The following is a 25,547-nucleotide window of genomic DNA, read 5'->3' as shown; positions in this document are numbered from 1 at the left end:
CAGCCACGCTCTCCTCACGCATGAGAACCCCGGGTTGCTGCAAAGGACTCAGCCTACATGGGTCGTACGCTCTTACCGGGTGAGCTAGAAGTCGCCCCAATCAAGTTTATTCTCGGTCTTGTGTTAAAATAAGAAACGTACAAGTCACACATTGTTGAAATGATATTTTTGACTTCACACAGGGTTATTCAGCCTCGGCTCTACGGAGCTTGCCTCTGGATGTCATATTGAATAGCTCTAATTAAAACGTGCACAGTGTCATTCCACACTGCCCTTTTACCAGGTCTAGTCGTTTGATGGGGACAGATGTGATTCTGTCTGTTCTGGAGAGAGACGACTGATCCACTGATGATGATACATAATGAACTCTGCTCTCACAGCAGTCACTCTTTTACTGCATCGAATCGCAGTGGCCCACAGGGTTCAATTCAATTTACACGGTCCTGTCTGTAGACGAGGAAGCAAAGAACTGGCTGTTATAATCTTTGAATTTCAGCATATCTTTATGAAAATGAACTAGTTCCAGTAGTTCTCACATCTTTCCACCTGTACAGTGTGTACTGTAATATCTCAACCTTGTGTGGAAGCGTTAAGGGATCAGCCAGGATTATTACAGTATGTGGGGACATCATGTAGCTTAATAATATTATTGGGATTTACCCTCCAACCTTTGCAGACTGTGAAATGCTTAAACACAGGATAATTATATTAACTGAAATCACAGATGGCCATATAAAGCCACTAATAAAACTCATCACTGCATAATGTAGCAAAGTGAAACTTCCAGAAAATGAATTCACAACCTTTTACATAAATTAAAAAACGTACACATACACATCAGATCTAGAAGCGAATACATTTACATGCAAATAAAAAAATGGCTGTGACTACACACCTGGGTCTGATCAGAAAAAAACAGTGTCTAAAATATTAGCATTTTAGTATGTTAGTGTATACAGTATATGCCTCCCACACAGACTATGTTAACACATAGACCAACCCCAAAATTCCATACCACACCATACCATCATACCCACAATCTCAAATCCAATTTCACCTTTTCATCCAAAAGTGGACATTCAGGAGCATGAAGGAGTGGAAACAAAAGGAACAGTACAGAAAATACACAGAATATACATGAGGTAAAAACAAACTCGTCATACTGTCCCATACCAAACTGTGCCATACCAAAATGTAACATACTATAGTTTACCACAGTATACCATACAATACTGTACCAAACTGTCCATGCAAAATATATTAAACTAGACAGAAATTGCACCATGGAATTCCTTTATAAAAAATAAAAAAAAAGTGGCAATATTTCAAATTCACCTGCTAACCAGATATTGCAGTTATCCCATATCTGGTTGATTAGACCGGTTTTGATTGAAGAATAGCACCGCTAATGAAGCTCTGCTAACTTGTGGACAAACATGTTGCGTTTCCTATAACCTTTTCATAATCACATAAAATAAAAAAACCTACTGCATAGTACATGAATCGTAGGCAGGTCTCAATCTGTGAAAAATAAAATAACCTCGAGAAAGTGTTGTGACTGCAGTTACGGGACAGAGCAGTTGTTGATTTTTGTATAATTTGTGTACAAGCTGGTTCTCGGGTGTAAAGCTTTTAACGTGAAACAGCAGCAGGGACTGTTAGGTTTATCAAAGTATAAAGTATCTAGGGGAGGAGGGACCAACACATTTCTAATAAAAGATCAATACTTGGTGCCTGTGTATCGATACAGTATTGCCACTGAAAATATCGCATTACTATGCTGTTTCAATTCCTCTTTCAAATTAAAATGAACGTACTTCATCGCCAAACTTGTAAATCCAAGTCCTTTTGAATGGGAGGGCTAGGGGCACTCAGCCTACTGCACCCTAGCGGCAGCAAACGCAATTTGCAGCTACGGTCTGTCTAGCAACTCCTCGTTTCTTGTGAGCTGGAAAAACCACCATTGTGGTTAGGCCAATCACATTGTGTTTAGAGTCTGTGGGCGGGCTTAACGTAAGGACGGCGGAGACGGTTCCATTGTAAATTCCCTGCTACTTGAAAACAAAGAAGATGGCTGCTGTCTTTTGAATCGGCTCTGGAAGACCCGGAGTTAAGCACTGAAGTCATTCTTAAAGAAGGAAGATGTGTTTGGAGTTTTGCTAACCGTTTATCCCGCCCGACAGATTGAGCCCTGCCAAAGGTGAGTTCCCAGACCCAACATTTTGATGGGGATCTGGCTGGTCATGCTACGGGGCACTACTGGTATGATCAGCGTGGAAGCTGTGACTCACACACCCCTGCAAGCTTGACCATCCGGTCAGGAAGGGCAACCCCTCTATCTCTGGCCAACACACACACACACACACACACACACACACACACACACACACACACACACACACAGCTTAGAAAAGCTGGGTTTTTTACAGCCTGTCTCTAAAATTGGTTTCCATTAGCTGTGCTGTGATTATTAACTTTCCATTGATGCGACAGCATAGTCAGAGGCACAGTGACGTCAAGCAGTGTCCTTGACAGAGAAAAGCAAAACCCAGTCACCTGCTGAGGACTTCAACTAGTGTGTCTGTGTGTATATATATATGTGTATGTGTCTGTGTGAGTGTGTGCGCACAAGACAGAGAGCGGAAGAGAAGGAGACAATGAGTGTGTGCGTGTCCAGATAAAAAGAGAAGAGCGTACTTACTGCACAGAGCAATGATGTGGCTGCTGTCTTCGTGTACAAATTTCTTAGTCACTGCTTCCTCCATGATCTGCTTCACCTGCACACAACAGCAGAAAAGAGACAGTTTTGTCACTGTGCATGAAATAGTTGTCATCATCGTCTTAACATTTCAATCAGGAGAGACTTTGTTGCAGACAATACGATTTATATTAGACCTATGGATAATATGAACTACACAGTATTTAGAGATTGGACTTTTTAGAGGAAGACCCAGGGTGATGGTGGGTGGAGTTGGAGGGGGAAAAGGAGGGTTAAACGCTTTTCCTGAATTGACAGCTGGCAGCAGCAGAGAGAAAAAACAATTTAAAGCAGGGATGTAACGCTGTGATTGGATTGTGAGTTCGGTGGCCAATTCTGGTTGGTTTACTGAAACCAAACGTCTCTAGAAGCTAAATAGTTTTCGGAAGAGAAAGCAGTGACTGAAGTTATTAAAAGTCTTCCTGAAAGAATTTGCGCTGAACATCATTAGCTGCCGATATTGCTTCCCTGAACAGGAAATGCTGTAGTCATCATCCTTCTCACAGTCAAGTTAATCTGTGTCAGTCATACATCGGCAAGTTAAAGATTGGAAAAGAAGATCGGAAGATTAAAAAACGTGTCACAGAAAATCTGAAAACACAGCTCATGAACTCTACATGATCACGACAGTAATAATCTTGACACCAAGGCTTCTGTCGTCATCTTGTTGGTCTCATCTCGGCGATGAGTGTAAAAAGCAACACAACGGTGGGGGCAGTGTGTAATAATCGGAGTAAGCTCAGACACCCTGTAACACCGACTAGCGAAGCAAGCCCATCAGATAGCATTTGTTATTACTGTCAATAGCCACAGCCGACAAAGCTACTTGGTTATCTCCAACTACAAAAACATAACACAGCATAAAGAATTATGCAGTCTCCTCCTAACAGTGTGACAGCTATTATTACAGCTCTGACCCAAGCATTCGCACCACTGACTTCCAATTAATACCACGTCACCCGGGAAACATTCAAATGAGTCTTCATTTGTGTCTCCGGGGAGGAGAGCCTGAGTGAGTTCAACAACACTGAGTCAGTCTGGTGTTCGCTTGTCTAAGTTCGCTCTCTCCGTAGAATTAATTTTTGTCAGTGATTAATCCAGGAACTGGCTGACACCTCTGCCTTGTTTGGGTGTAATTGATAAACAGGAAGAATTTAATTGCTTGTTTGTGTGATAATAAAGCTCTAACTACAGTATCACTTGGTTCAAACTTTCCCCCTGTATTATGGAGGTGTGGGAGGTCGTGGAGCTGCAGTGTCTGAGGGATGAAGCTTCATCATCAACTTCCTTCATCAAGTACACACATTTTTTTTTTTTTTTAGGCCTAACCACCCATTTTGTACAGCTGGTAAAAGCACTGACAAATACAGACAACCGTTTTGTCATAAAGAACGCTGGTGTTCACTTTGCTTTTCAGCATTGAGTTTTTCTTTTTGCAACTTGCCCACTAATTTCCTCCTCCGTTGCTGTGACTGCAATCAACAAGTCCTCAACGCTTAACGGCAACATTTTTTCCTCTATGTTGATGGAGGCCTGCCACGGTAAAAGTTCTGCTGCCATGGTATCAGAACAGGGTTTCCGCTATGCACACCGCGCACCGCCTGTCCTTCAGCGGTTTATGAAACGCCATAAAGTTGTAATTACATGACTCTGCAGAGCTGACTGCTCTACTTATCCGCTGTCTCTCCCCTTTGAGGGTAAGCAACTGGAACAGTGACAGGACGTCATCACTTGTGAAGTCATAGCATCTTAGGCAAAGGGACACCAACGAAAGCCGAGACATGAAATCCGCACTCACGCAGATGATACAAGAAGCTAACGTTAGCAAACACTGCGGTCCCTCTGCCTCCCCGCCTCAGGAGACGCATTCCTGTGACGGGTGGCAGTAGTTCAGTCCGTAGGGAGTTGGGTTGTGAACCGGAGAGTCGCCGGTTCAAATCCCCGTACAGACCAAAGTACGCTGATGCCACTACACCTCCTGGGCACTGCCAGGTGCCTTTAAGCAACTTAAACTCTCTGGAGAACTGCTGCATTTTAAATCTCTCATTCACAGCCTCTGACTGACCACATCCTCCGCAGAGATGTGCAAATAGATCCATATATTTACCAACAGCTATAGCTCTACCCAATGAATCAGAGTAAAGTGATAAACAGCGGTCGGTCCGAGTGGTCGATACCTTCACCTGGGTGTGAGTGAATGTGAAATGGAATCAATTGAGTTTGGTAATGAACCAGTTTTATTAGTGCATGCTGTCAGGGATTACATTTGAGTTAAAGTTTGGTATGCTCCTCAATACATGAATAAGTTTATTAGGAGGTATTAGCAATGTAATCCATTTATTATAAGCTGTACACTGAAAGCAGCAGATACAGAAAAGCGAGTATTTCCGATGGATTCATGCTATATTCATCTAAATGTGTTGGAACAAGGCATAATAAAGCAGACTGTATTTTTAAACATTTTAATATTTTTAGGAGGTAGAACTAAACAATGAACTTATGTAAATTACCATTGTTAGGGCTATTACATACTACGCAGAAGTAAATGCTTCACTGAAAGATCACATCAGGTTAAAAACAAGTAGGGGCTAAATGCTTGGGACAGCATTAACAAGGGGCTGCCCGATATTGACAAAATGTGATATTAAGATATTGAGCTTGCAAATTACGAAATCGATATTCATTCCGATATTCTTAAACATACTGTGTATGAAAACACAAAAGTTGAAAACAGATCAGATTTGATTTATCGAATATGAAAACGTGCTTCACACGCTTTGCAGTTTCACCCTTTCCGTCCTCACGCTTCTCGTTTCTTTTGCTGTCTCTATGCGCATCTCACAAAATAAAATGGAATACTGCATACTTTTCAGTACATTTTCAATATTGATATTGCACAAAGTGATATCGCAAAAACGAAATTGAGTCGATATATCGTGCACCCTTACATTAACTTAAAGATTGTTGGATTCAGGCATGAGAGGGTGGTTATACAGTAGGTAAAACCAAGGACCTACACAAAGATTTTAGCTATCTTATTATGTAATAACTTTCATTTCATCATATTTGTCTCAGTGATCTCTCCCAGGTAAGAAAGCCACCCTGTGTTTTTTACATGATTAAATTTGCTTCAGCAAATTCCTATTTAAAGATGAAACATCTGAAGATTTTTAACATGCCTTCATACATTTGATATCAACATTCATAGAAGAAGTGTTTTAAAGCGATCGCAAAATGTTCATACTAAACATATATTGTATGCAAAATATTCAGTGAAAATGTATTTCCTTTGTTGTTTGTATGATTGACATGGTTTTTGCTTTGTTTAGCAACGCAATGCATCTGCACTTGGATAAGGAACTACAGTAGACTTTGATATTTGCCTCTTTGGCTGCCGCCACTGAGGTTTGTTGGATTATTTAAGGATCCAGAGGACTGATCACTCATGCACCGGAAAACAACATGGTGACAGCCACACACATAACACACTCGCATTTATTTACTTTTACTAAAAGAAGACTTTCATTAACCGCTGCAGCTAACCAAGCGTTAAGTTCCAGAGATGACACAAGATCTCAAGATGTGGGCGCCCAGATAGCTCAGTTGGTAAAGTGCACGCCCATATATAGAGGTTTACTCCTCGACGCAGCAGGCTGGGGTTCAATTCTGACCTGCGGCCCTTTTCTGCCTCTCTCTCTCTCTCTCTCTCTCCCCTTTAACATCTTCATCTGTCCTGTCAAAATAAAGGGCGAAAATACCCACAAAACTATCTTTAAAATAACAAGTTGTAGTTGGTCAAACAGCTAAGTGGAGAAAATTCTAAGAATCCTGAAGCTAATGGTTTCTGGGAGGAACAGAGGGAAGAGCTCATTAGCCAACTGCCAGTTACATAAGGACACATTTGCTTTTCCCTTCATCTCATGCTCATGACTGGGGCAAACAACAGGCCATCACCAGTGTGTTCCCTATGACCACAAAGATTTTGACTTGTCATAGTAAAAAAAGAAAATAAAGCAGAAAAATGACTAATTACATAAATGATGCCTTTGTGGACCCTGGAACTGAAGAAAATGCAACTACCTGGACCCTATTTTCCTATCTTTTTGTGTCTAAGTGATCGTTGAAAACAAAAATCTTTGAACTTAGTCCAGTATTAAGCTGCAGTCAGCCGCGGCGAAACAAGCTACAATGTAAGTTAATGGGGATTTGTCCAGCTTGTATTTATGTTCACAAAGTGCTCGTTTTGCCACTAACAGGCTCAAATTAATATTCTAAGTGTCTGAGAACATTATGGAAAGGATTTCTAAGGAGGCCGACCTTTCTGTTAAGGAGCAAGATCCTTTTTTTAAACATAAAAACATCCGCAAAAGTGCATTTGCTAAACCAACCAGACTCCATGTAAATATTCATTTTAGCACCGTAAAATACACTTCATTCAAAGGCGACAGAAAGAAAAGAAAATTATGAAAAGCTGTCTTTCCACTTTGCCGACCATCACAACTCCAGTTGTGACTGAAATATATACATAGTTTACCAATTTACATGTGAAATATGTTGTCTCTGTACACGTTAAAAGTCTTGCTTTTTCAAATAGAGTCTGGTGGGTTTGGCTTTAGCAACTTCAGACTCAGAAAGGTCTCAAAGAAGTTTTAAAGGTCTATCTCTTAAGAGATCGTTTTCATAATGTTGTCAGTCACAAAAGGAATCTGAGTCCGTCAGTGGCAAAACGAGCACTTTTGGCAAGTTAACTAGAAGTTGGACAATTGTCCCATTAACTTACATTGTAGCTTGTTTAGTACTGGACCAATGTCAAAGATTGTGGCTCCCATCAGTCACTTGGACACAAAAACATAGGAAAATAGGGGTTTTCCAGGTTGAAAAAAAAAACGGAAGTTACCCTTTAATGGAATTCAGCAATACTTATTTGTACTATTACTTTTGTCCTACTGTAACATATCAAAATGTCTTGCATGATAAAAAGGTCTATGACAAATATGAGGTGCAGAACAGGTGCAAAGCTAACAAATGTAGGGAAATCTCAAAGTCTCTACTGCATATCCTTGAATTACCATCACTATGTTGCATTTATTGCTTAAAAAAGTATTGAAACAATTGAATTATCACTTATCAGTTGTAGAGGATTTCTCTGTCATTAGACAAATTGATTAAGCGTTCCAGCACTAACTGATAGTAAATGACCTTAAACATGTAGAACCATGTAACTGTGTGGTCCTTTCCGTATAGCATCACCAAATACGTGCTGCTAAAATGCCTCGACATTGCTCTGTGTGCATTGTCTTTAAGGTATTGTGTCCCTGTCTCTGTGTACCGAGGTGCCTTCTCTTCCGCTTAGACTGAAGAACTGCAATATAATATGTTACCATCCTAATCAGCTATTGTTAGGCCACAGCAGAGACACAGTCATTAATGAGGTAATTATTCATGCCCGAGTAGGGTCGGTGGATGAGGAGGGCTGTAACCATCTGCAGTTTTCCCACAAAAAGTAGATTTTCAAACATTTACAGATTACAGACTGCAACCCTGCAATCATTTCCTCTCCTTAAAACAGGGCAGTAATAGAAATACTGAAGAAAAAAAAACAATAACATAGCTCTTCAAGACTCTTCCCAGATTCCAACACACACACAGAGGGAGTGTGACTTCATTCTCTGATCAGAACGCCATTACTAAACTTTGACTTTACATTAAATAAAACAAAAAAAACAATCATTAATGCTATATTAATGTTCTGAATGTAAGAATTATAAGTAATGACAACAATGCTGTTGGTGCATCCACATTACACAAGCCTTCTGTATCGTGCTTCACCTCCACCCCTCCTCCACACAGATGCTACGTAGCCATGGAGGATTAAAAAAAAAAAAAAACATGACGCTTCAAAAAGAAGATATTGTCTTTACTTGAGTTTCTGCGTTAGAAAGTCACCGGATGACACCATGTTCTAAACATAGCAACGCTGGGAAATACAAAGACAGTTTTGTGGAGCTGATAGTCTTCATTAGCTTTGTATCAACTCATTTGGCAATGGCTTGAATGGAACAGATGTTTATTTATATGAAAAAGCTGTGCACTAAAGCTTTAACATTTAACCTCGGAGTACAAAATATATGGATACCAATGCAGTTTAAAAACATGGCTCTTGGTGCAGAAGTTATAAAATAAAATGATGGCAGGAAGAACTGATTCTGTCCTGGAGGAGGTGTCAGTCTGAGGGAGAAGTTATCCAACACTGCTAAAAACAAAAGGAAGCCTATGGCAGCGACCTCCAACATGCTGGTCAGAAGTATTGATGTTGACTGGACCAGAATAGATTTACAGAGCTAAAAGTCTACTTTCTATTTCTCGGACCAGTTGTAAAACGGTTGCCTCATGTGTCTGAGGAAAAACATGTGCAGAGAATAACTGAAATTAAAACTCCTTACACAACAAACAAAGAAACATATTTTCCGCTCACAACTCACTGATGGGAAGGATATTATTGTATTTGTGCAGACTACAGTAACAGTCGACTTATCCATTCCTCTGCCTCAAAAAACAACTATATACGCTAATATGCTTCAAACTAATTGCTTGTTGTGTTGTCCAACAGTGTGAGACAACTTTTGTAACTTTTCAAAACCAAAAAACTGACAATCATGCCCACTTTACGCATCAATTGGCCGGGAGTGTCAAGGTGTGAAAGGGATGCAAAGTTTGAACTTTTCTCTCAAGTGTCCAATCAAGTGCAACATCATGTGCTTTCACAAAGACCATGGACAAATTATGAGATATTGGGCCCCAGGGTCATTTGTAGTCATTTAATTTCTCTTTAAAGGTCATTTTGTGTCTCATTGTCATTGTTTTCTGTCTCTTCGAGGTTGTCTTGCACCTCTCTGTAGTCCTTTTGCTTCTTTGTCATTGTTTTCTGACTCTGTGTTTTTTTGCGCTTCTTTGTAGTTTGTACTTTGACTATCCCATAAAAAGCAGCAACAGCTGAAGCACGTATCCTTCCAGCTGAGTATTTATTTAGAATGCCACATCTGAACTATGCCTTTGAAAAACAGAACAATTGAATGAATGAATGAATGAATGATGTTGCTTTTCATTTAAAAAAGGTGGTCAATTGAGAGCTATGACACAAAGCAAGGGCATTAAATACAACTTTGGTTTTATCTTCACATCATGCTCTTCATCTTCACAGTCATCTTTTGTTCTACCGCCATTCAAAACAAATGGGACAGTGATTTTCAGGCACTATGAGGATGGCCTTGCATCACATTCAATTGTATCCTGTCAGTTTTTCCTATTGCAGTTTTGACACCCCGGCCCTTGGTCCCTGCAGTCTCTCAATGATCTGTCATTATCACATTTGTCATAGAGCTCTGGGCATATGACACCTGACACCCGAAATATAGAAACAGAAGTAGGTGCTTTCTTTTCCACGCTCTTGCATATGACAACTCAGTTGTAGTACCTTCCAGTCAAAAGGACTGAGGCGAGGCAATTCAAACTGCTAAAGAACTTTAAAATAAAGAAAATATGAGACAAAAAGAGCATTAAACTGACAAAGGCCTAGGACTACTTTTATATCTTTAATGTGCATTCCAATTTTACTTTTAAATGTTATTTGTTACGGCCTGTTGGACACTTTTTGGGGAAAATAAGATGATTCTAAGGTTTTTTTTAATTTTAGGGACAGTGTTATCCCTTGCATGTTTTTTCCATAAAAACACTTATTAAAGTTTTTCTTAAGAGCAGAAAAAACGTATGTCCTTATTAATAAACTTATACATAAACTGTTCATTACTACATGGACTGCTGCTTTAACTTCCACTAAATAGTGAACCCTACCTACGCAAAAACAAAAGGTTCCTGATGGTAGCAGGTACAGAAAGGCACTTTTTGTTTCTGTACAAAAGACCACCTGACAGGGCCGCTTCACTGCTGTGATATTTATCGTCAACTGATGCAATTTAACTTCTTAGGGAGCTGCTAAATCTTTCTGTTGCCAAGCAATACTGAGACAGCGGAGCGCCGCTTAAAGAGACAGGGAGCTTTAAACCAGGAGCAATTGGGCTTTGTACAAACCAGTCTCTCTCATCCCAGTATGCTATGCTTTAAAAAGGCAGAAGGCATTGACCAGCATCTCATGGAGGAACTATGGTCATTAATTCTTAGACTGGACACACACAGAGATTACTAGAACTGTCTGCTATTGGCAAACTATTGCAATTTTGGACAACAAACTACTGTACATTTGCCAAGAACAACAGATTAACATGTTTCCAAAGCAGCAGCAATCCATCCATGTTGGGGCTAATTGATTTTAGCCTACAACCAAATTAGCTTCATTGGTTCTGGCCGTATCTGATGTACAGAAAAATAATCATATGTCGGTCTCCAGTATACCCAATCTGAGCTTAACTAAGGCCATTCTGAATAGACAAAAGGCAAAGTATGCTTGGATAAAAACTGGTAATAACCGATAAGACTGTGAACATCAAACGCTGATGCTATCAGGTATCTAAAGCTTTGGAACAACCCAGGTTGAAAAAGCATGTGAAACTAATGGGAAAATTGCGTCACACATGGAAACTAACATGTAATAAGAATTTCCATGGACAAGTGGAGGCTTGGGTTGTGGCCTTGACCCTTGAGACCCTACAAAAACATCCAACTGACACAAAAATACTTTTCTTTAAATGTTACCAACCAGGAAACATTATTGCTACTGGAGGATAAACTCAAATGACCTGAGGTGTGTTTGAAGATGCAGCTTGAAGCATCAGTCTTGAATGGTCTAGTGACCCAAGAATACAATGTTCCTCCTTATTTCCCTGATGGTCTGAGTTAAGGAGACACAGATCCAGGCTGCCTGCAGACATCCTGAGAACTAAAGCTATTTTTGGCCTTCCAGACATTGTGATGATTCATATGTTTAAGTCCCAAACCCGTGGGTGATTGTGGGAGGGTTGGAGGAGGACAGAAAAGCGTTTAGCCAAGATAAATTCTCTGAATTCTCACAGTGAAGTATGTTTTCTACAGTTTTTTTTGTAAATGAATATAGTGTTGGCTCTAAACATGACAGAAATTAATGAAACACTTTGAGTCCCAGATTTGGAACATCCAACAGACAATTACAAATGTTGGGGCTTCTGATAACTGCAGCACTGAGGCAATAAATATCTTGGGCATAAGCCCTTCTGCTCTAACAAGTAAAATGGCTGTAGTACTCAAGTCCAGTCTCAGTCTTAAGGGGGGGAATCACCAGAAGCCTGCCGATACGATATCATCACGATACTTAGGCCACGATGCGTTATTATTGCGATTTTAAACTTATTGTAGCATTCTGCAATATTGCAATTTATAACCTTTTTTCCCAATTTTAAATGGTGTCCCCAAAAGGAAACTGTCAACGTCTGTTTTATGCTTGCTGCAAATGGGATCATCAAGTAGACAAACTGACCAACACATATATAGTCAAAGATCGATATCTGTGTATCAATACAGTATTGCCACTGAAAATATCACGATACTATGCTATATCAATTTTTTCCCACACCCATAGTCTAAAGACATGTTTTATAATATCTCAGACTTGTGAAGGCTGTGGGGACTTTGGGCCAGTTGTGGCTGAGGAGGTGGAGCTGTCGCCTTTAATCACAAGGTTGGCGGTTCTTGCTTTTGAGCAAGACATCGAACTCCAAGTTGCGATGCAGGCCAGGGCCTTGAACAGCAGCACAGTGAGCCAGCCAACCATCAGTGTATGAATGTGTGTGTGAATGAGAGGAAAGATGCTGTCCATCTACCATTGTCTCAGTGATGTGGGTCTTTTGACTAAGACTTGTTTCAGTCCCATGTGTGTATTTACTTGGACTTGTCTCAGTCCTGTTAAATTTGGCAAATTTTCTTATTTCCTGTTGCTTTCACATTTAAACTTTTTCGTAAATTCAAAAGACTCTACTGAGTGATTCAGGTTATACCATAGTCAGCTCGGACAACGAAAAACAGTATGACGAATAACGAATGGGCACTGATCATTGTTTTGCTCCTTGGCTTGACCCAGACTCAACCCGCATTTGGACTCAGTCTTGACTTGGACTTGTCATTGACTGGACTTAAAGGGATACTTTTGCCAATTTTAATCTAGCTCTGTGTCATCTTTCTCTGGGCAGTCTGTTTAGATGACCGTTGTTTGGCTTCCCTCCGTGAAATAGATTTCAGCGGACCTCCGTTACGCATCATCCGGCAGATCTTGGCAGACTCTGGAGCTCTGCTCAGCTGGGAGATTTGTGAGCTGCGGCCACGGAGCAAAGCCATACACTGTTCCATCTACACACACTGGCCACACTGCCATGACACAGAGCTGGATTTAGATCAGCAAAATATCTCTTTTAGAGGGGTTGAATTCAACTTTGTCAGCTAAACAATCAGAGTGTTTGTATGTACTTTGGTCTATTTTTCCTTACTCCAGCAGCATCTAAAGGCAGGCATAATAGACCAAAGTACATACAACACTGATTTAGGTTTTACTTTTGTAATCGGCTACAGTGGTCTCAGTTCACAAAACCACAATCTATAATAAATGCATCTGTTACCAATTGCCACAAAACATGAAATCGTCATTACAAAAAGTAAAATATGTTGTTAAGGTGAAGCAATGAGTGAGAAGTAATGAGGTATCATTTGGGTAAATATGATGCGTTGTATATTATTGTAGCGACAATGTGGAAGTACTAATGTAACGTTGAATGTCTTGTGTTGTTTTTTTTGTGGACCCGAGGAAGAATAATTGGTACTATGGTAACAACTAATGAGGATCCCAAATAAAATTAACATTAAATAAAATCTTTTTCAGTTTGACTGGCAAATAGATTTTGGGCTTGATATTTTAAGCTTGACCTTTCCTCGCCATTATGATGGAAACCACATGCACACCTTCACTCAGACTGAGGTATAGGCGGCGAGCCACACCTTGTCATTCAGTCTTTGATTTACACTGATATTTTAGTGTAGGCAAACCTTTCTAGTTGTAGCTTTCGGTGAGGGCAGCAGGCAGCATTCAATAGGAGTGGGTAGCGAGGTTAAAGGGTTAATGATTTATTTCTCACTGGAGAGATGTGAGGCATTCATCACCAGGAACAAAACGCCTGAAGCACTGTTAGAGCTGTGGATGTTAGTGCTGCTGGTAGAGACAGACAGCAATACAACCTGTGCTAAAAAATGTCTTGCCGTAGCCTAACAGTTCAGACAGAGGCTTTAACCAAGGGTTTCCGAAACAAAGGGTAATGAATACTTAGACCTTTTAAACAAATTAGTTTTTTATAAAAAATCTTTTTATTACAATCAGATTTATTACAAAAAGACATTTATTTCCTACGCATGTTGTAACATTTGCCAATGTTTCAACATGCTTAGGAAATAAATGTTTTTTTGGTGAGATATTTGTTGTATTGTATATTGTAGGAATATTATAAGGCACATTACCTGATGATGCAGCCAATCTTTTATATGAAATACCTACCACTAAATTTAAGTTATACTCATTGGAAATCAAATAAAATATGATTTCAATCCATGTGTGAACATGTTCATCCAATACGTCCATTTGTCCAAATGTAGGAATATAAGAATCTGAAGATATTACTGTAACGTTAGTCATTAGAGGGAAATAATTGCAAAATGCTTAAAATTTCGGAAGCAGAAATGTTAATGGTACACAAACGGAAAGCTGCTAGTGCAGCTACGTCCATTAAGCATCAGTTGGTAAACTTGAATAGAATTCAGTCTAACACAGTAGACTGAAATACGCCCGCGCAAAACAAGCTAAGTATTAATGCAACACTTCCAAGAATCCTGTCATGATTTTGAAGAGAATATTTACATGAAATATTACAGTAAAGCTCGGCGGGTCGTCAAAGAGCGCCTACCTCGCGTTTAACGTTCCATAATAATTTCTCTTTGTATTCTTCCTCCGTGGAGCTCTCCATGTCTGTCCGTCTGTCCGTCCGTCCGTCCGCGGTGTGCACGACACAGGTCTGTCTCCCTGACACAGTCCGTCCGCTCTCCCCAGCCCTTCAGACCCGCTTTCCCTTTTATTCCTTGTTTCCTTCTTCCTTCGCTCAGCTGGACTCTGACGCAGCCGAGCAGCTTCACGGCGACGTCAGAGGATCCGCCTTCCTCACCGAACTGATCAATGGAGGAAGGGGGGGGGGGGAAGAGAAAAAATAAAAATCACTGGAGCTCCCAGAGGCTCACAGCATCCAGCCCCGCCCCAACCTGCAGCCTCTCGGCATCCAACACACCAACCTGTAGAGCCCCAAGTTATTTTTAGCACATTATCCCCCCCCCCTCCCCTTTTAGCAGCAAAATCATAATAATACCCTCATGTCATGTTAGCGATAGCCATATGCTCCTCCATGCAAAGATTTGGGTCTCATGAAACATGCAATGCATTAATGGGCTTATTTAATGACTTCATTTACAAGCTACAAGACACACACACACACACACAAAATTCGGAGGGCTGATACCTTGGCCTGCTCCAAAATAAATGACGTCACAGCAACATGATAAAGAATGTCTATGTTGGAGTCTGTCATTAGATCTGCTGTTTGTGCCTCCATGTGGGCTGAGGGTGCACCTGCAACCATCAGAAGCCATGTTATCTGAAAAGCATCCACTAACAACTCTGCATGACGCCTTGTGTTTCTGGTCCATGGTAAATGAAAGGGCAAGGAAACAGGGTTTTCAATCAGTGGACGTACGTTTGGGAGTATGACAAGTCGTCTGTAATATCCTTCACTGGTCTCCGTCCACAACAACGGGATCTCAGACCTTAAAGGAGAATTCCGGTCGATTCCAACACGTAGCTCTGTTGTTTATTTGGAGTGCTGTCAGTAGAGAGAAAAATGACAACAGTCGGTGCTGCCTACACCGTGTTATCCACCGGGCTTAACATGGCAAGTTTTAAATGTGTTTTTAGCCTCTTAACATGTTCAAAATACAATTAAAGTGGCCTACCCATGTGCAGTGATTCCTTCCGAGTGAACAGAGCTAATCTTACTGCTGTAGATGTGACAGAAATGCATGAAAGTTGTGCTAATTCAGCTGTGTTTAGTTCCAGTGTTAGGACAGTTAGAGTGCTTAGGGACCGTCTACAAACTACAACACAGAAAAGAGATCAAACTAAATTATGTTGTCTATCAATTTAACAATTAAATAAGGTAGTGTCTCCAAACTCACCTATTATAACTTGCCTCCTGCTAGTTGTACTACAGCACTTTTAAAAAATAAGCATATGCTTATTGTTGGTGTGTAACATGAAGTTAAATTGCTCATTGTTGGGATGGAGAAAGGCAGATTATTGCCTGACTCCTTTTATCAAACTACGTCAGTTGACCTGACTGCTCTGTATACATGTAAAAGTTGCTCTTCTGTTGATTTCCAAAAAAGTACCTGCCCAACATCTGTCTCCAGAATTCAGGCACCTGTGAATTGAACCGTTATTGTTACCACCTTAAACCAAGAGTGTCACGGTCATTAAATCAACCACGACTGAAATCGTAAGGAGTCAGTCCTCCATGTTACCGGTTCTTTGAATTGAGCAATAGCCAGGAAATTTACTTGTACTTTCAACTGTAGATTCTTCTCATTATACCTGCGTAGTGAAAACATAACAAAGACAACAAGTAGTTGAATAACAAGAACTTTTATCTTCACAGCTGGAAAAAGGCATTATGGTAAACTGCATTAAAACATGTTAAGGCACACTAATTTTGGAAAACAACAGGCTGTTGTAAATGTTATATGTGTATATTAAAAATACAATCTATAAATATTAAACATGCTCTCCTGCTGATTCAGAATGTAAGTGCTATGATTTTTACAATATTTCTACTAAGAAATAGTGCATATCTGTGATTTTCCTCCACTACTTATCTACATGTAGTAAAAAAAAAAAAGAAGAAAAAAAACCACCTACAGTTCTCTAGTTTTCTTTTTTAAAAGTAGTTGTTCAGAATCCTCTGGTAATAATTCATAAATTATGATGGACAGAGCAGACAACACCGCAACTATCTAGAGTAAAAAGTCAGTCCACAGTTTGGACTACTTTTAGTGGTAAAGGAAAAACTATTCAAAAAAGAAACGTATTAACAGATTTCATGTTTGAATGTTCATCATCAACGTGAAACGCTCAAATCTGTCCAGCGGCCTGTGGTTTGAGTCTCACTGTCCCAGTGGCCGGTCGTCGTACGTGCTGTACCTCTTGACGTGGATTCGACGGACACGCTCGCGGAGCTCAGCTCCCCCGGGCCCCTCCTCTTCCTCACTGTGAGATCCGCAGTTGCTGTAGCTCCGACGCGTGGCCTCCAGCAACGAGTTGTCGGGCAGCGGCATTGTCTCGTATAGCAAGGTGTTCAGAGTCTCCTCATAGATGCGAGCTTCAGGAAACTCCACCTGAGGTAGGAAGAGACAGACACCAACTTACTTTTCTATACACGTGAATACATGTATTCGGTATACATGAAGAGCAACAGGTCCAAATGTGGAGTTTTCCAGGCTGCATGCATGCCTGCAGGCCAAGCTGGGGAATTGTAGAATTGCAGTACAAGTGTTAGTGGACATAAATCAGACAGAAAAGCCAAGTTCACATTGTCTGTTAGTATTGATTTGATACAAATGACTGCACACAATCAAGGATCCAGCTTACAAAAGAGACCTTCAGGCTCTTTTTGGTTGCTAAGAGTAATTTTTGTGCCTTCGATGTTCTCTGTTAAGTGTTGTGTGTCAAGTGGAAGCTCTGTACCAAGTAAGTAGAAACTTCTTTGGTACAGAGACGGGGTGAAATGTAACAATTGTTGCTGCAGAGTTGTTGTTGTTTTTTGAGGGGGGGGGAGGGTTCATCGGATTTGTTGCTGTTAAAATATAGTGTTTATTGCTTAGTCACGTTTATGTAGATATTAAACAGATATCCGAAGATGTTGTGGTCTGGTATGTTGCACCTATCCGTTTAGATTATTGGCATCCATCTTCATGTTTGACAACTTTAATTTCAGGAACGGTTAGTTGCACTATTAACTGCAGTAACCACTGCAATCGGTCTCACTTTCTGCTGCTGTTCTCTCCACCAACAGTGTGTGTATACATATCATGTGTACGGTTTATTGTGGGATTGTAGTGCGGGAGATATAATGTATCCTTTATATGAGGCTGCTCCATGTGAGCACATTTTCAAGTGGATTGAGAGCCAGAAAAGTAAAATGTTTGTGCATTTGTTTGTTCTGTAACTTTAATTAATTTTTTGGCATTAGCAAAAAATATGTGCACGCAAACCTTTGGTATAGTTTCAAGAAGACCTGCCCTCAATTACATGAAGCCATAAATACATTTTTTGCTTTTTAATTTTCAAAAACAGTTGTTGTGACATAAGTTGGGAGCCAGAACGAAAAAACAGCCCTGCGTTAAAAAAGCACAGGGAGCTGTGTTGCTAATACGATAAAATGGGAGTAACAGATCTGTGCTTTTAAAGGCTTATCAGACACCAAAACACTGCACAATGGGTTAATAAAAAGATTTTATACCTCTAAGAAAGTTATCGTGGTGGCACATATTCTTTTGTCAAGATGATTGTGAGGTAAACAGTAGAAATACAGCATTGATGCTACAAAGTATCCTACAAGGATTATATAATATGTGATGCACATATTTAAATTGGCCAACGTAGCTCCTTGCTGGAGTCTCTGCCGGGCACCCAAGCCAGACTTGTTTTTTCGCGCAGAGCAAACATCGGTCTGAAAAAGGCCTCACTCCTCCTCACCTTGGTCTGCTTCTTCTCGGTGGCGTAGACGATGGAGGTGCAGCACACCTCAGCCAGCTTGCGACCCTGACCGTAAAAGGACCAGCAGCAGATCTCGTCTCCGATCACGTCTTTGATAAAGAGGACGCGGCCGTTGAAGCTGAGAGACAACCTGTCGAACAACTCGATGTTCTTCAACAGGTTGTCGTCCGAGTTACTGTCGAGACAACAACAACAACAAAACTGATGAGGAGAAGGAGTGCTTCATCATTTTCTTCGCTCTGTGCCCTGTGGCTCGTTAGACTTTATTAGGAGGATAACATGTGCTTCCCTCGAAACTAATCAATGATCCTGGTAATGATGAAGCAGTGGGACCTCTGGAGGAGGGCTTTCTTACCTGGTGTAAGAGTACTTGTTATTGCTTCTGTTGTACACCAGCTTCACCACAGGCTAACAGAGGGAGAAAGAAATTTAATATCTGGATTATGTTGCTTTATTATCAAAAAGTACCAACTGTTCAATCACTTTGAGTAGGCATCACTCATTTGGCAGTGCCTTGGCAAGACAAGAGAGCAGAAAATAAATGTTTAAATGAATATTTAAGTGGATTTATGTGAAAATATATGAATGTTTTCTTTATCTTTGAATAGCCGCTAAGTAAGATTAAAGGGTTTGGCTTTATCGGTTAATTATCAACAGCTAATCTCATGAAGAGACCAATCACAAGAGCATTTTGTTCATTTTTCTGGCACTGGGGCCAGACCAAACTTAGGGAGATGCTGTTCAAAAAAATCTAAATTATTTACAACTTCACTAATTCCAGATTCATAATAATGATCAGAATTTCAACACGGGCTAATTTACCTTGGTAGAGGACTGGATGAGCCTTTCCTCTTCCTTACTGGAGGTGACCACAGGTATAACACACAGGGGTTGCTCTTTACTGTCCTGTCAATCACAAACCAACATACACTGGGAGTTAGAGGCATCATGGGTAATTATTGTGTCTTTGATACACATAGTGTCTTAAGGCCAAGTACAACATTTTGAAATGGGTAAAGGTAACATTTAAAATAAGACCATAAACTTATTTAGAACATGGACAAATGTTACTAACAAAAGTGCATTAAACAGGTAGGTTTAAACCAGTCAAATACATAGAGAAACGAGGCAGAGTCGCATGTATTGTAACACACCTCGGTACAGCCTGGTTCACCAATCTACCTATGCCTTTACAAGAAGGTATATTTCACTTTAAGTCAGAAACTGTAAATCTTGTTGTCCTGTTCAGTGAACAATGAAACAGCTAACTCATAAAATGCACAAAGAAATAGCACTAGTTATATTGCAACAGAAGATGCACCCCCCACCTTTGTTGCACTACCAATTTTATTTTAATGTTATTTTTTACATATATGTTGTCACTGGGAATGTAGTTGCTTTTAATATCATTGGACTTGTGTATATTGACACTGAAAGGCTTTCTATTCTTCCATAGACAGACCATCTAGTAATTCTGTCCACGTGATCCACCAAAAATAGTGAAAAATCTCCCAATGGACCTCAGGAGGCAGGTTTTGTGCCATTCATTCATAAACTACTGGACATGATGATGAATGACTGACAGCCGGTGAGCTTAGGACTCAAAGACTCGCTGCCTTGAAATCTGTATCCCTGGAAACCAAAGGATGTGCAAACACTGGAAGCCCAGCAGACATTCTCCAGAACATCTGTCAGTGTGATGCATAGGCGCTGACACTTGTCTTCCACTGATAGCCTAGAGGCAAAAAGATACACTCTTGTCCACAGCACATAAAATCTGTGCATGAGGTAAGGCTCTGTAGTGGAGCTTAATAGAACTCACCGCACAGTTCTGGTCAAAAACTGAGAAACATACATTTTAACTGAAGGAATCTTTTGATATTGCAAAAAGAAGTAAATAAATAAAAGTAAACAGCAAGTACCATAGGGAAGAACAATATGGATAAAATCTTATACCAGGGTATTTGGTATTGCATATCCTGATACCTTCATATATTGTGATAAGGTAAATATGCAATAAACTAAGAAACCCTTTATAGATAATTTTAAGCGATACTAGCACATTCACAGCAGTGCTTTGAGCAAAATGCTAGCATCAGCAGGCTAACATCCTTTTGAGGACAATGCTAATTTGCAGATGTTTACCATGGTCAGTCACCAGCTTACTTGTGTGCTAATTGGCACAAACATTTTTTGTGGAATATAAGTTGAATGAACAATTTTTGTCGACATTTAAACAAAGTTGTGTGACAAACTTCTTAACGAGCCTAAAATAGAACAAAGTAAAGAGAGACGAAGAAAAACTGATTTAATGAATCAGTTGAAGAAAGAACAACCCACTGACTGTGAAACCATGTGCATCTCAAACAATGGTTCCTCAAATGGAGTAGAAGAAAAATGAGCAAAAGGATCTAATGCTTTAGATTTAAAGCTATAGTGCGTAGTTTCTGTCACCCACATGAAGTGTTGGCACGTCCACATGATACAAGCCTTCCGTGATCGCGCCCCACCCCTCCTTGATGAAGTTGCGAGCAGCTAAGGAGGACAGGTAATTATATTCACTCGAGCTTCTTCGCCGGGAAAGTCGCCGGACGCCACACTCTTCTAAACATAGCCATGATGAGAAATACAGACGCGGTTGTGTGGAGCTGAGTCTTACTTAGCTCTGTAGCAATGGCTTGAATGTAACATTCGTAACATTGTAACACATGTACGTTCAATTAAAAGGCGCTCTAGGCGATGTCGCGTTTTTTAGGCCACAGCATTGTTTGTTGCAAACAGCCGACATCTTCTCACTATCCGCGAGCTGCCTGTCCCCAGAACACTCTGTAAAACAACACGGTCTCTGTAGACTGCCCAGGGTCTACAAACGGCAACAAAAGTAAACTTTGCCAACCTGCACCACAAACCATCAACAGTGTTCCAGCCAATAACCGACAAAGATTAGGGGGTTAGGGGTTGGGGGGTTAGTGCGCCGAAGGAAACATTGCTTAGAGGACCTTTGATATCAAAAAGGTTACACACTAAAGCTTTAAATCTCAAGCTGAGGTCCTGGGACTATTTTTTCTTTTGCGGTCGAAACAGTGCTCTGTAAAATATTAGTGGCCAATTTATAGACTTCATTTTAAATTAGTTGAGTGAATTTCACCACTTTTCTATTTACATTTGAGCCATCATCAATTAACATTCACTTTCTTTTAACATTAGCACTATATGAATGAATAATTGATCATCCTTCTGACATTTAATAAGCATTGTGATCAAGAATTGAACGATGGTTGCAGAAACATGGGATGAATTAGTGTTACAGATACTATAAATAGCCCCAGCATTGCGTGACAGGTCTAATGAGTGGTGGAATATCGATGTGTAAATGGATGTTTAAGGCCGTTTCTCTGTTTATGGCAAACAGTGGGAGTGGAAACGAGGCTCATGCACGTGCCCATTTCCAGAATGCTTGAGATTTATGAAACGGAATCAGCTGACGTGCAGCTTAACAAATCTGATTTAAAAAAATAATGTGTACTCATATTTCTGTCTTTGTGGGTACACACAGCTTTATTTGTGAATCTACAGAGTTTAATGCATCTGGGCCCATATGTTAAGACAGACAAGAACACCAAAGAATAAAAAAAAATGTTATAAATCATTGTAAACACAGTACTGTTGGTCATTTAACTTCACATTTTACACTGAGTATCCAGAGATGCTCACTGACTAGGCTCAGTTCATTTTGTATAACGTTGAGAAGAAAAGAAACTCTTCTACTGATACACAAACTGTCCAGAGGCTTGATAACAATACATCTGCATTCTCCGAACTTCAAATATCAGTTAGTGTGGGTGGGACTGACCTGCAGGGTGTTGTGACAAAGTTCCACTAGCCCCTGGACAAGGTAATATTTAGCCTCCGCCATGAGCTCCTGGACAGCCTGACGTCCTTTGGGTAAGGTGACTGTGCCGTCACGTAGGTAGCACAGGATGCTGCCAAAGTGTTTCCCACTACGGTCAATCAGGATCCAACCTGAACAGAAACACAAACCATGTTGAGAATATGTACGTCTAAGTAACAGGTGCACAATGCTGTGAAACGAACAGAGTTTGCAGATTTTCATTCAAATTAAACAATATGTGATCAACATAACAGTAAATCCAACATCTTTAAAAAAAGACAATAACTTATTACGCAAGACTTTGTTCTGGTGTTCTTTCAGTAGAATTAATTCAATAATTCTTGGCTAGATCTGTTATGATCATGATGAGCAACAAGTGTGGTTTACAATAGCAGTCGATAAAATATTTGTGATCCATTTTCCCAAAATATGCCACGTGTCAGTGAAGTCATGTTTTACATAAAAGCATACATATAAATCAGCCATTATACTCTGAACAGTCGCTGTTAGAGGTTGTGTTGAACTTTAACCGGCAATGTCCTTAAAAACAGCACGTTTAAATGGCATTACTAGTTTTCACAGAAACAGAACAGATTTTCTTCCACTGTGATCACCACCTTGATCTGCAGTTCAGAGACGGCTTACCTTCTTTATCAGTGAACACTTCCTTCTTTCCACTGAACATAGCTTTCAGCATGGAGTTCTGCTTGGTCAGCACTTGCAGTGTGGTGTAAAACAGGGTCCCGCCAACATTGATCCGGACATACTTGTTGCCAAGGCCCACCGCTCCTCGATAACTGCAGGTCTTGGTCTTGGGACAGGCCAGAGGAGGGACTGAGGAGGTTGAGTGAGACTGGGTGTGATGCTGGGGCAGGCAGCTGTCCCCGGACATGTCCCTTTGGAGGAAGATGACCACCCTGCAGACGGAGGTCTTATGGTCCCCCGCCGTGGTGACAGCTACTGATGAGGCCGCCACAACCTCTCACTGGTCCAGATCATTCCTGGAAAAACACAGAGCCCTTAACTGGAGCCAAATATTCTCTATGAAGATACCCAGGAAAAGACAATGTTGGCAATGCGTGTTTAAGCAGGACACCCAGTGGCTGAAGGCATGTATCACAATAAAGAGTGGAAGCCACCTATTACACTGTTATCTTTTCCTCAGATCCGCTTCTCATTAAATGGAATGTGATTCAGCAGGAAACTAGAAGAGTAGGAAGAGGTGAACATATCAACAACCAACTACATTTACAATGGTAGCAGCTCACTTATCTTGAAATAAACTATAGTTAGCAGCTGATATTCAATCTCTTTCATATATTGGTAATGGTCCCCCTTAGTGGAGCTAGTTAGTAATCACTCAGTTAAGTGGGAAGCCGATAATGTGATATTATACTATGAAAACAAAAAACTGGTGGAGAAATTTTCCATCCATAAAGCTAAGTTCTCAAAGTCTCAGCTGGCATGTGAACCTTTCAGAACTGAATTCAAGAAATGTTTAAGTCTATCCTAATTGAAAACAAGAAACGTGTTCATACAGCTGATATGGTAAGTTTTATTTATTTTGACTTCAGTTGTTTTTATTCATTTCATTATCATTTACTGCATTACGCATGTATCACCCAATTGATATCGAAGACAGGGCTGTCTTTTTATCTTTAAAGTTTGATGACTGCTTTATTGATTTATTTATTTTTTCACGTTGTATGATAGTTTATACAACTAAGTTAATTGAAAAAAAGAGAACTAAGGTTAGTTAATATGTCTTCGGAGTGGCAAATTATGCTAGCTAGTCAACCGGTGGTCTCGTTATATACATCCATGTAGACAACAGCAAGCCGAGGGTTAGCTCGGCTGTCCTGTTCGGTCGTGTAGAGAAATGTTATAGACTGAACTCCCTTCATAAATGTACCCGTTGTACAAAGGCCAAGGCCCTAACATTGTATTACGCTACTTAAGTAATGTATGTGCAAACCAGGTTACGTTATAGTCTCCTTGTCAATGCTTATTAGCGTTAACGTCAGTTCAATATTCGCTTTGCGTCACTCGACTACTTCCTACGTGGGTATGTTTTGCTAATGTTAGCTAGTGTTGAACAGGGTGGGCAAACTTCCAGTGCGATTGCGGGACAACCAGACAAACTAGCCAATCCTAAAAGTTAAAATTGTATTGAAATCTGGGTTAGTTTTTGTTATTGAACCCAACACCGAGTTAGATATAACGTGAAATGGCATTCGGATGTGTAACGTTATGTTCTACTAAAGTGCCAGATTTTTCAATGGAGTGCGTGACGTTATGTCCCCAGCTAACGAGACCCAGCAGTGAACAACACGTAACGAGACATCGGTTTACTTACCGAGCTCTCGGTGCCGTCCTAATGTGTTGTTAGATAACAGCACACCGTCTGGATAATTAAACAGGCCTTTATCGTCGTGAGACGAAAATTCACAACAGTAAAAATATTTGAGTTGTAAAAAAAACCCTGTAAAGTTAAACTCTCTCCTAGTGTCTTTCTTCTTCTTTGAAAGAGTTTACGGCAGGCTGTTCGAAGTGATATGTAACGCTGCCCTCCACAGTCAGTAATTTGCATTGCGAGCATAGACTGTAAATATCTATCTAAATATGTATTTTTTAACTGTCTATGTCAATATCAGGAACAGTCTATGATGTCGAGCCGTTTTTATTCTGACCTATCCGGTCAGCAGCTATTATTATGGCTAGCCTACGATCATACCCTTCATTCATATTTAATGTTGACATGGATCACATGGATGGACTTTAAAATGTTTTAAAAAATACTTTGAAACTTTGGCTCTTGGGCACAAAAAATACCTCAAATGCACAACACAGAAAAAAGTTCCTTTAACAAGACCTTATAAGTCATGAACTACCAGGACAGTCAGTAGTTTATTTTTTTTCAGAAAATCAGAAAGCAACACATAGTCCATGTGTACATATTTGCAAGGTCTAACAGATCATTTATGGATTAATTAGTTAACTATGCCAAGAAGTTGTCACATGCTTTAGTTAATGTAGTCCATACAGACTGAACACCA

At 40.2% G+C, this 25,547-nt stretch overlaps 2 protein-coding genes across 4 annotated transcripts in view; both read right to left on the bottom strand.

Annotated features, from left to right (window-relative positions):
- sgsm2 (small G protein signaling modulator 2) overlaps positions 1–14,952 on the bottom strand; it is a 70,051-nt gene extending 55,099 nt beyond the window's left edge. For 2 of the 3 annotated variants that reach the window (XM_034867429.1, XM_034867430.1), the window contains exons 1-2: positions 14,689–14,952; positions 2,702–2,777 (exon numbers count right to left, since the gene is read on the bottom strand). In XM_034867429.1, coding sequence (XP_034723320.1) covers positions 2,702–2,777; positions 14,689–14,748 — 136 coding nt within the window. In that variant the 5' untranslated portion in view covers positions 14,749–14,952. The remainder of the gene's footprint in view (positions 1–2,701; positions 2,778–14,688) is intronic. The other variant, XM_034867431.1, reaches the window with a different exon arrangement.
- A 1,498-nt stretch (positions 14,953–16,450) lies between these two features.
- tnfaip1 (tumor necrosis factor, alpha-induced protein 1 (endothelial)) lies at positions 16,451–25,070 on the bottom strand. Its single transcript, XM_034867617.1, has 7 exons — positions 24,848–25,070; positions 23,137–23,492; positions 22,453–22,622; positions 19,422–19,505; positions 18,955–19,007; positions 18,579–18,774; positions 16,451–17,218 (listed from the first exon to the last, which is right to left on the bottom strand). Exons 2-7 carry the CDS (start codon positions 23,381–23,383, stop codon positions 16,988–16,990), a joined length of 981 nt encoding a protein of 326 aa, XP_034723508.1. The 5' UTR covers positions 23,384–23,492; positions 24,848–25,070; the 3' UTR covers positions 16,451–16,987.
- Positions 25,071–25,547: the final 477 nt, after the last annotated feature.

The sequence above is a fragment of the Etheostoma cragini genome, chromosome 3 (genome assembly GCF_013103735.1).
Source record: "Etheostoma cragini isolate CJK2018 chromosome 3, CSU_Ecrag_1.0, whole genome shotgun sequence".
NCBI lineage: Eukaryota > Metazoa > Chordata > Actinopteri > Perciformes > Percidae > Etheostoma > Etheostoma cragini.
The sequence above is the reverse complement of the archived record's forward strand: the minus strand, read 5'-3'. Positions and strand labels throughout refer to the sequence as shown.